Raw genomic sequence first — 12,021 nt, forward strand, 5'->3', positions numbered from 1 at the left:
ATAAACACCATCTCCTAGTGTCCTTTAAAGAAGGCCACACACATAGGCTTGCTTTTCAGGTGAAGGGCTCAAAGCCCATGGATTGCTAAGAGATTGTACTGAGAAGTCCCCATCTGTGGGGAAAAGGCAATTCATTTCACTCTATAAAATATCTCAGAAAAAAAAATCTCAAAGACGTACAAAAATAACCCATTATCACGTTATCTCAGTTTGTCTTTGAGAGTAGGTCAAAGTAGGGGTGAAACTATCCAGAAAGAAACTCAGCTCAATACTGATGTACTTGAACTTTTCCAGTAAACGCTGGGTAAAGAGTCCTTGTTGCCCTCTACTAAACCCAGAGCAGCCAGGGGCGCCTGGGTGCTCAGTAGGGTAAGTGTCCGGCTCTTGGTTTCGGCTCTGGTCATGATCTCAGGGCAGTGGGATGGAGCCCTGATCGGACTCTACGCTCAGTGGGGTCTCTGCTTGGGATTCTCTCTCCTTCTGCCCCTCCCTCCGCTCACACACAGGTGTGCACACGCTCTCTCTCTCTCTCAAATAAATAAATCTTTAGGGCGCCTGGGTGGCTCAGTTGGTTAAGCGACTGCCTTCGGCTCAGGTCATGATCCTGGAGTCCCGGGATCGAGTCCCGCATCGGGCTCCCTGCTCGGCGGGGAGTCTCCTTCTCCCTCTGACCCTCTTCCCTCTCATGCTCTCTCTCATTCTCTCTCTCAAATAAATAAATAGGGCGCCTGGGTGGCTCAGTTGGTTAAGCGACTGCCTTCGGCTCAGGTCATGATCCTGGAGTCCCGGGATCGAGTCCCACATTGGGCTCCCTGCTCAGCGGGGAGTCTGCTTCTCCCTCTGACCCTCCTCCCTCTCATGCTGTCTCTCATTCTCTCTCGCAAATAAATAAAATCTTAAAAAAAAAAATAAATAAAATAAATAAATAAATCTTTAAAAATAATAAATAATTAATTAAATAAAAAATAAAAATAAATAAAACCGGAGCAGCCAACACGAAGAGGAAAACCAGACAGACTGTACTACCCAGGAGTACTCTACAGCTCAAAGTGGGCCCATATCTCCCTGATGGGGAGCAGGCTTGCTTCTGGGCTCTGGATCCCTTAACCCTAAAGTACTATACTAATGGGGAACATACGTTTCCCAGTGGCTGAGTCTCCAGATCTCCGAAATCTTCCTCCATCTGTGCACTGATGTCTGACATTTCTTCAAGCAAGGACCAAGGGATTCATTGCCCTGGTAGAAATCAGACTTAAGATGCCAATGTTCTTGGAACTGAAACATTGACTTGGCACCAAGTTGTAAAGGACTGATAGAAGACACTTTCAGAAAATGAGCATGTAGGGCAAGTAAACGGGAGAAAACAAATGGGCACAGGATCGTTGATAGTTTACCATTAAATAAAGAAAAAGGAAGGAGAGGATGGAGGTTTTAAGTCACTTACATTTTAGCTTAGAGTCACCTCTCTTCCCCTAGCCTAAATTTAAAGGCTCTTGTTACCAATAGACAGGCAATACATCTTTACAGCATGCTATATCCTGGAGCTAGGAAAATACTTTTACTTGCTTCACCTATTTTAAGTAAACCAAATTTCTGGGATCTCTAGGTGTCTCTTGATGAGTGGCTGTGGGAGCATCGATGATGATTGGCATTCTATTGGATTTTCAGGGCGGTGTTTAAAACCACTAAGTTAGCGTCTGCTAAAATCTTGAAACATTAATTTAAAAAAGTATTCATCGGGACGCCTGGGTGGCTCAGTTGGTTAAGCATTTGCCTTCAGCTCAGGTCATGATCCCAGGGTCCTGGGATTGAGTCCCGCAAGGGGCTCCCTGCTCGGCGGGGAGCCTGCTTCTCCCTCTGCTGGCAGCTTCCTCTGCTTGTACTTGCTCATTCTCTCTCTCTCAAATAATAAAATCTTTAAAAAATTTTTAAAAATTTTTAAAATTCATCTTGGTTGTATTTTTTTTTTTTAAGATTGTATATATTTATTTGTCAGAGAGAGTGAGAGCACAAGCAGGGGAAGCGGCAGGCAGAGGGAGAAGCAGGCTCCCCGCTGAGCTGGGAGCCCGATGTGGGGCTTGATCTCAGGACCCCGGGATCATGACCTGAGCCGAAGGCAGATGCTTAACTGACTGAGCCACCCAAGTGTCCCTGTTGTATTTCTATAGTTAGCGAAGACCAGTTCGAGAAATGAAATGTCCTGATTTTGGACTTTTTTTTTTTTTGGTTTACCTAACAAATTCCTGATGCTATTCACCACTTTGCAGGGGGAAGCAAGAATAGAGGGAGCAGAGGAGTAGGGAGATTTTTCAGGACAGAGCAGTCATAAACAACTATTATAAATTAAGATTTACAAGGAACGTGCAACATACAAAATAACTCACCAACAAGGAAATCGTAATGGAAATGCTGACCTCACTCTGGTAACCTGAAGTGAGTGCTGATTCTGTGTCCCTGAGACACACATTGTGTAACATCTGTGCTTTTAAAGACAACTGGAAGGAATACGCTTCTCTAGACCTAAGTCTCCAGGGGCAGCCCGCTCCCCACCCCTGATCCCACTCACTTCTCTCTTCCATTTCCTGATTTTTGCTCGTCCCTTCCGCCACTCCTCCTTTTTTCCCCAGCTTGTCATTTGTTAAGCCAGGGCTGGGGGCTGCTGTACCAGCTCTTCAGAGACAGGCAGTAACGCACAGACCCTCAAGTAATGCTGGTTCCTCCCAAGGGTGACACTGCTTCCCTGGACCCTGGTTTTTATTTATTTTTATTTTTTATTATTTTTTAAGATTTTATTTATTTATTTGAGAGAGAGAGAATGAGAGACAGAGAGCATGAGAGGGAGGAGGGTCAGAGGGAGAAGCAGACTCCCTGCCGAGCAGGGAGCCCGATGTGGGACTCGATCCCGGGACTCCAGGATCATGACCTGAGCCGAAGGCAGTTGCCCAACCAACTGAGCCACCCAGGCGCCCCTGGACACTGGTTTTTAAAAAGCCATTGCTGTGTTTGCAACCTCTCCTCTGCCTCCATCAGGCAGTATCTGATGGTTAGGGAAGGCTGGGACTCCCGGATTTGTCCCATCCCTGAGACTCTCTGTGCTTCGTGAGGTAGGGGGTCCGTGGATGACCAGCATTAGAGGTTGCTGTACCGTGAGGTGGAGGGAGCAGATGGGCAGCAACTAACCAAGAACGAAAAAGTGGGTGTTGCAGGTACTATGATCATTTATCTAAAAAGCCCCCAAATCAGTGGAAAGCTATGTGGACTAATAAGAGGGTCACCATTAAGGTGATCAGATACCAACACACAAAAATTAATCATGCCTTAGGAAACCAGGCTTCGAGCTGTATTGGACTTGGAAAATGCTGTAAAAAAAAATGCTTATTTTGATTGGCCAATAGTCCAGCAATTGTTGGAGGAAGAACGGAAAAGACCAAGGCAAACAGAGATTTTAGTAATAAAATTCCTTCTCACCCTAGAGAAGAAGAAAATGGGTTTTTATAGTGAAATACAACCCATAAAAAATACAATTTTGGCAGTTTTATTTTTCAAGTTCAGTCATCCTGAGATTGTCTCATTCAAGGATAATAAGCCTGTGATTAAGCAGCTACATGTCTTGGAAAAGCCCCTATATTTCTTGTAAATTTTGCTCCCATCCTAATAGAGTATTTGTTCCCTAGGGCTGTCATAATGAAGTAACGCAGACTCCTGGCTTAAGCAACAGAAATGTATTTTCCTCACAGCTCTGGAAGCTAGAAGTCTGAGATTAAGGCGTTGGCAGGGTTGGTTTCTTCTGAGCCTCTGTCCTGGGTTTGTAGGAGGTTGTCTTCTGATATCTTCATATGGTCTTCCCTCAGTGCCTGTGTCTATGTTTACTCTTAGCAGAGTACCAGTGATATTGGTTTAGGACTCACCCTAATGACCGCATTTTATTTTATTTTAAAGATTTTATTTATTTGAGAGAGAGAGAGTGAGCATGAGAGGGGGGAGGGGCAGAGGGGGAAGCAGGCTCCCCACTGAGCAGGAAGCCCTATGTGGGTCTCAATCCCAGGACTCCAGGATCATGACCTGAGCCAAAGGCAGTCGCTTAACCAACTGAGCCTCCCAGGCACACTAATGACTGCATTTTAATTACCCCTTTAAAGACTGTATTTCCAAATACTGGAGTTTAGGACTTCAACATTTAAATTTAGGAAGGAGGAGGGAACACAGTTCAGCCCATTTACACAGACTTCAGGTAAGTTTAGATACCTAAATTTATCTAAAGTGTATGTGATGGAGAAGAGGCTGCGAAAGCGGAATTCCAAAATTATTTTCGATGTACCAGTTAACCAAGTTGACAAGGTACTGGGGGAAAGTCATTCATAATAGCAAAACAAATAAACAAGCAAAAGTAAGAAATAAGCCTTGCTTATTATTATTGCTTGTTGTTAACAAGCAAGACTTACATGGAAAAATATAACTATGTGATTATAACTAAATAAGGGTTAACTATGTAGTTACATACACACACACACACACACACACACATTTAGGTAGCCAACATTTAGCAAAAGAGTATTTGATACAATATATACCTGGGAATGCAGAATTCTAAAACTGTTGTCCTAATACCAGCATTAACCAATTCTAAAATATAATGGGGACATAAAAGTAGACTTGAGTAAGTTGAAAGCTAATATTATAACATTCCTGGGTGGGAAGTCTCAATATTGTAAATATGACTATTCTTCCCCCAAACATGAATTCAATGCAATCATCATCAAAACACAATAAAGTTTTTATGGAGATCGACAAGCTGATTCCAAACTTCATCTGGAAGAGAAAATCTACAATGATAATTAACAGAAGAACGATGAGGCGGGCCAAAACAAATGGCAAAACATGCTAGAAATCAATACTGATTAAAGCAGTCTGATATTTCTAGAGGTATAAATAAAGAGATCAATAGAATAAAACAGAATGGCCCCATGTACATATGTAATTTAATACACGAAAAGCCTATTTAAAAGATGGAAAAAGGACCAATCATTTAACAAATAATAATGTGACATTGACCATCCAATTGGAAACACATAAAATTAGATTTCTAACTTGTGATACTAAAAAAAAAAAAAGAAAGAAAGAAAAAATTATAGATGGTTTTAAAAGACCAAACTAGTTGGATAATTGGAGGCAGAAAAGACCTACCTCAGGAGATACAAAACCCAGAAGCCATGAAAGAAGTTACTGAAAATGTAATTGCCTAAACATTGGTTGTAATTGTTTGCAGAAAGGCACCATTAGCAAAACTAAAACACCAGAAGAGGATTAGAAGAAAATGTCTGCAATATGTATAACACCCCAAGAGCTTACGAACCAGAATATATTAAGATTCTACTATCATAAGACAATAATAAAAATAACTCAATTTTCAAAAATAGGCAAATACAAGTGGCTAATAAAAACATGATAAAACGCTCATTCTCAATAATAACAAAAGGAATGGGAATTAAAAGAGCATAATGAGGGGCGCCTGGGTGGTTCAGTTGGTTAAGCCTCTGCCCTCGGCTCAGGTCATGATCCCAGGGTCCTGGGATTGAGCCCCTCCGGCTCCTGGGCTCCCCGCTCAGTGGGGAGCCTGCTTCCCCTTCTCCCTCTGCCCTCCCACCCCCTCCCCTGCTCGTGCTCTCTCTCTCAAATAAATAATAAGTAAATAAAATCTTTTCTTAAAAAAAGAGCATGAGACCCCTACCCCACCCCACCCACCCCAGGTTGTAGAATTGGCAGCGTTCACCAAAAATATGAAATACCATGGCCTTTGGCTGAATAATTTCACTTCTAGGTATCTATCTTATAGAATATTCATGAGCATCAAGATATTTGGATCACAATAGTTCCTGCAGTATTTTTTGTACAAGAGTTTTTTAAACAACCAAACTAGTTATCAACAGGATAACAGTGAAGTTATGGTGCATCTTGCCTCTGGAATACTTCATAGCTAGCAGGAAGGGTAGGGGACAAGAAAAGGCGTTTTTATTATTTTTATCATTTTCTGTCCTATATAAGTCTGTGGAGGTTTTAAGTATCTTTAAGTGTGTTGAGTAATTTTGAAAAAAATTTTTCTTTAAATAAAAGAAAACAGGTGGAACAACTGAGTGCAGCTCTTTTTTTTTTTTAAGATTTATTTATTTATTTGAGAGAGAGAGAATGAGAGACAGAGAGCATGAGAGGGAAGAGGGTCAGAGGGAGAAGCAGACCCCCCGCTGAGCAGGGAGCCCGATGTGGGACTCGATGTGGGACTCGATGTGGGACTCGATCCCGGGACTCCAGGATCATGACCTGAGCCGAAGGCAGTCACCCAACCAACTGAGCCACCCAGGCGCCCCCTGAGTGCAGCTCTTAATGCAAGTTCTCTTCCTGTGTGGGGCCATCTGCTCGCTCTTCCTCGTCAATGAGCTGCAGGGGCTGGTGGAAAGAGCTCCTGAGTGAATCTGGACTCTTCTGGAGTCTGAGGCTTCCAGGGAATCCTCAACCTTCAACTGGATCAACAAGAAACGGTGATTATGCACTGCTGGAACAGAGTAATTTCCTAACAAATTATTATTACTTTCCAGAAACTGGCGGTGGAATACAAAATTTAATAAGACACAATTCCTGCCTTCGAACTCATAGAATAGTGCAGGGGAAAGAAGCATAACCAGATTCACAGCTAAATTCTGCCTTTTGTTCTAAATGCTATGATAGAAGTTTTCATTACCAGAGAAGGGCTAAGCCCAGCTGGGAGGGGGCAAGATCTGAGCCAAGTCTTGGAGGGCAGGGGAGGCCAGGATCTGGGGTGTGGTGAGAGGGCAGGCGGGTGTATAACAGGGGAGGGGGCTATTTGGGGCAGAGGGAACCACAGGAGCAGTGGACCCACAATGATGGCTGGGGGTGGGCGAGGGCAGTGTATTGTTAGTGTGGAGGGCATGACAGAGAGTGGCACCGAGAGAGACAGCTGGAGAGGCCAGCAGGGCCGTGAACTTGGGTGTCCCAGCCTTCCCAGAGGGCTTTTGAAGAGTTTCAATTGGGTTAGACTTTTAGAGTATCATTCGCACATAGATGTAATTGCTGGAATTGTTGGGGTGCAAGAAGGGGGGGCAGGGAGATCAACTAGGAGGCTGTGGAGCGAGGAATGACAGCACAGAGGGGTGGCCTTGGTGCAGTCAGCAGGTAGACCAGGCAGGGCCTGGAGACTGGGGAGTGGGGGAGAGGAGGTGTAGACTGAACCCAGGCTCGACCACTGGGTAAGAGTGAAGTTGTCAGCGTCATGGAGTCAGAATGAAAAGGGATCTCCTTGGGGGCAGACCGGGCAGATTTGGCACTCCTGTGTGTGCTCCCCAGAAGGAGACACATCCCATTATGGTGGTTCAAATGCATGTCTTCACGCTGGGATCCACTCTGTAAAATAGCAATGAGGTCTCTGCCGTCATAACAGGACACACCTTGTAAACACATGTGGAAATAATCATCTAGTTCACTGCCTCTACCAAGGAGAGAGCCCAAATCTAGAGAGGCGGAGGGAGTTGAGGGAGGAGTGGAGAGTTTGTGGCAGTGTCGGGACCTGAGCCCTGATCTCCTGTATTCCCAGGCAACTGTTCTCTCCACCGCCCCCAAGGAGCGAAGCGGGCCCCAGAGCTGGTGACAGTAGGTGGAATTCTTGCTTCCTCCGGCATGAAGAGGCGGATGAGCACTGGTTTGTGCTGAACTTCATGCCTTCAGTGCTGAGGGAGAAGTCCCCTTCCTGTTATTTTGAATCAAGCTCACTCGAATGGTAACGTTTGAATGAAGTGGGCTAGAGGTCCAGGCCCTGCTCCTCACCTGGGGGAACGTACCTGCAAGCTGCTTGGATCACAGGAGTCTGCAAGCTCAGAAACCTATGACCCTCTCTGCAGAGGGGCACATTAACGCTAAATCCTCCAACCCACCACAGCCCACCTCCTGCACACCCCCCTCCCCCCCGCTATTGCCTCAGTCTCCTCCCCACACTACTCCCACAGCGAAGCTACCCCTCCAGCCTGGCCAGCCGGCACTACCCAGCCAGGTCTTGCTTTGTGCCTTGGTCCACGCTCTCCTGACCACAGGCCAAGGCCCCCTGCACTCCCTCCTCTGTTTGCCAAAGTCGAGCCCTAGCCGGTGAGTTCCCATCACTCCTCCAACCTGCACTGATTGCTCACCCCTCTGAACTTTGCCACTAGACCATGTAGCATTTAATGATCTGTTGGTTGGTTTGCAAAACTATTTCCTTTTCCTTTTAATCACCTCCTCAGCATGCTTTGAGAAGCTCACAGAAGGGTCCATGGAGCACCAACAAACCTCTCTGGGTTTCCTAACCTGAAGGGGCTGGGGAAGAGTTTGCTAGAATTGAGGAGCCTCCTGAGAGAATATGGATAGTACATTTAAAAGAAGCCCAAGGTGCTGATTTTGAATCAGAAGGAAAGATGTGTTTGTTTGTTCGTTTTTTAAAGATTTTATTTATTTATTTGACTGAGAGCACAAGCTGGGAGAGCGGCAGGCAGAGGGAGAAGCAGGCTTCCTGCTGAGCAGGGAGCCTGCTGCAGGGCTCCATCCCAGGACCCCAGGATCATGACCCGAGCTGAAGGCAGACGCTTAACAGACTGAGTCCCCAGGGGCCCTGGAAAGATGTGTGTGTATGTGTTGGGGGGCCAGAGGCACTGATGCTGTTACTTGGAACTCTTTTCTGGCACAGTCCCTCCTGCACACCCAATTGAGTGTCGTGTAAGGCAATGGGACTTCTGAATAAAAATGCCTGAGTCCTTTCTCCAAAACTTCTGCTGGAATACTGAGGAAGGAGCTAGCCTGCTGTGGGTCCCTCTGATGGAAGGCCAGCTTCCGCATTTGGGAGCCCCAGGGTTCTAACATCTCCGCAGCCCGTGCCCAGCAGGAACAGGGCTGGGTGCAGAGCCCATCTCTGGCCAGACACACAGCAACAGCAAAAACCGCTGAGGGCAATGGTCTTGTTAGTGCAAGTGGCGGACCTGGGAATAAACAAATATTTAGGGGGCACTTTTTACAGAGCATTCCAGCTCTGCCTGAGAGTGCTGGTGACATTTGGATAATTGTGGTTAAACATGACCCCATCGGCACCTGCAGGATTACACTGGGCCTCGTTGAAGTCCGTGAACTTGATGACACGCACAGGTGGAGAAATTCTAGGAATGACTGTTGTAATTGACATCTTGCCCTGAGCCCTTCCCCAATGCACACGAAAGAGCGCCTCTCTCCACTGCTCCGCCAGGGGGCAGGAGAGGTCACATTACACAGAATTTAAAAAAAAAGAAAAGAAAAACTCAACTTTTCCCCCAAACTGGTTTCCACCTCAGGAAACAGAATCCTCCAGCTGTGGCGTCCCAGACGCCCGCCCCGACACGCCCCTCGCCCGCCGCCTCCCCCCTGCGCCCTTGCCCTTGCCCTGTGCCGTCGGGTGCTCCTCCGGCCGCCGTCCCAGCACCTCTGCCCGCGCGCCCTTTGCCCTGAAGATGAAGCTTTGGCTGCTGCTTGGTCTTCTGCTCGTGCACGAAGCGCTCGAGGAAGGTGAGTGACCCTGGGCGGGGACTACCCAGTTTGTGCCTTCATTTAGCCTCGATCCCCGACCGAGGCCCTCCCGCAGCCCACAGTCCTCCAGCCAGCTCTTTTTAGAACTTTTGACTTTCCAAGGCTTGGCTTTGGCCCCGCCCGGTGCACCTGCCTCTTCTGACCCCCTCTCCACCTCCCCGGAGCTCCCCTGGGAATAGTGGCCCCTACCCCTTCCCTTAGGGTCCCCACTAGGACCGCCCCAGCGCTCCCCGAAAGCCCTTGGCGGGCAAATCGAGCATCCCCCGCCAGCGCCTGGTCCAGCCCCCAGTGTCAACGTGTCTTTCTGGGAGGTGGCGGCGGGAGCGCGCCTTCTCCCCGGATCTCCGCTTCCGAGGGCGGTGCCACCCAGGCAAGGCAACTGCTGGATCTTTGGCAAAATTTGAAGTGTCGTCCTCCTAACTGCAGTCCTTGATTTGTTTCGTCTACGACCTTGGGCTTGGATCCTGCAAGATCTACCTAATCAAAAACCAGCAGCTGTTAACACTTCTTAACTGATTGGGAAAAGATGAAGAAAGTGCATTTTTGTACAGCATATGGGCTCCCTTGTGCCTCTTTATTTTTTTGAGTGTGTGCCTGTCCTGGGCTCAACTTGTTGTTTAGACTCACAACCGGAGTCAGGCTGTGTGTGTGTGTGTATGTGTATTCTTGTATCTATATCTATGTTTATATATGACTTTAGCATTTGTGTTGTTGGCCCCAGTATTCAAACAGTGTTATTTATTTGTACGGTACATTTGGCGCATGGGTACATCCTGGTATCCTGGAACCTTCCATGGAATTCCTCAGCTACAGACACGATTTTTTGCTTAGTTTTGCTTGAAAGCAGCTTTTGCTGTTATGCAATCTCACTCTGGAGCCACCTCAACCTGGCTCACATTTTATCCACTACTCAATCGTGAGCAGTTCCTGTATTTCCCCATGAAATGGAAGCATTTGCGCCCCAAAACCACAGTCTAGTTTGCAAAGTCCAAGATGGTCGTTGGGCTTGAACCTGAGGTGGGGACCCTCCAGCCCCGGAGACTTGCTGAATCAAGTGGAGGCAATGCTTCTGCACCAGGAGCTTCTGCTTGGCAGGAGGTCACACTGTAAAATGCACTATTAAAAGGCTCCTGGCAGGTCCTTGTATGTGACTGCTCAAGTGTCAGAAACGCAGAATCTGTTTTTTTTTTTTTTTTTTTTTTTTTTAAATAGGGCAGGAGATGGCCAGACAAAATAACTTCAAATAGCCCACTCACTTGGTTATACAGTTCACCCACGATGCCTCCCTCCCAAGGTCAGGAGGCAGGCTCACCCACTGCCTCCCAGATCCTTCCCAGCCAATAGGTGTCCAGACTATGAAGATGATTACAAACATCTGCCTGCGTCAGTTAGCATCTGTTTAAGTCAAATGTAATTCATATAAACAATAAAACTTTACGAGCCAATCAGAGAAAGTTGAGCACAAAGGCTAGTTTAAAAGAAATAATTGATATATTTTAGGTGTGTTACTGGTACTGTGGTCTTGTTTTTAAAAGTATACATAGACTAGTTATCAAGAAAATATTGATTCCATAATTAGAAAAGTAAATCTGCTTCATTAAGTTATGTAACTGTTTTCCTAAACCTATTAAGAATGTCTTTGTGTTTTGTTTGTTGTTTGTTTTGTTTTGTTTTTTTCTTTGTTGAGGATCATGTGGCTGCCTGGGCCAGGAACCCGCCAAAGAGAGAGGCATATACAGAAGCCCTTCCAGTGCCAGTCTCTGATGGGCGGGTTGGAATATGCTGCACCCTGTCCATCCCAAAACACACACTGCAGACGCAAGGCCCATGACTTGCCTTGTGCCTCTGCCTTTTGCTTTTCTGATCATTTCTTTTTTTTTTTTTAAAGATTTTTTTTTTATCTCAGAGAGAATGGGAGACAGAGAGCATGAGAGGGAGGAGGGTCAGAGGGAGAAGCACACTCCCCGCTGAGCAGGGAGCCCGATGCGGGACTCGATCCCGGGACTCCAGGATCATGACCTGAGCCGAAGGCAGTTGCTTAACCAACTGAGCCACCCAGGCGCCCGCTTTTCTGATCATTTCTAGAAAAGGTCTTCTAACGGTAGAAGGCTTCCCTGAAAGCACATTTTGGTTGCACATATTGGTTCTACATCTGCTCTACCCCAGTGAAGGTTGCCTTGCCTAAATCTGGAAAGCTCTGTTTACATTTTTAGAAGTAGTGTTATTTCTTCTTGTGAAGAGTGGGAGCCCGAAGCGCACACACAGCTCAGGTGGCAGGAAAGTGAGGCATGAGGACAGGTAATAAACGGCCAGAGAGCCCCTTAGAGTCAGGCACGGCGCACCGGCTTGTCAGCATTTGTATAGAATATGTGCCGCTGTGTTTCCTCATATGGTGGTGGTGTTTTTTGCATAAAACATAAAATCACAAGCACT

General features: G+C 46.5%; 1 protein-coding gene across 1 annotated transcript in view; it reads left to right on the forward strand.

Annotated features, from left to right (window-relative positions):
• Window positions 1-9,387: 9,387 nt before the first annotated feature.
• Window positions 9,388-12,021, forward strand: part of PDGFRL (platelet derived growth factor receptor like) — a 61,024-nt gene continuing 58,390 nt past the window's right edge. The window contains exon 1 of the mRNA XM_045879724.3: window positions 9,388-9,567. Within this exon, the coding sequence (XP_045735680.2) occupies window positions 9,513-9,567 (55 nt within the window). The 5' untranslated portion in view covers window positions 9,388-9,512. The remainder of the gene's footprint in view (window positions 9,568-12,021) is intronic.

Source organism: Mirounga angustirostris, unplaced genomic scaffold (assembly GCF_029215605.1).
Source record: "Mirounga angustirostris isolate CCGP_5_RB_7025 unplaced genomic scaffold, mMirAng1.0.hap1 SCAF_2, whole genome shotgun sequence".
NCBI lineage: Eukaryota > Metazoa > Chordata > Mammalia > Carnivora > Phocidae > Mirounga > Mirounga angustirostris.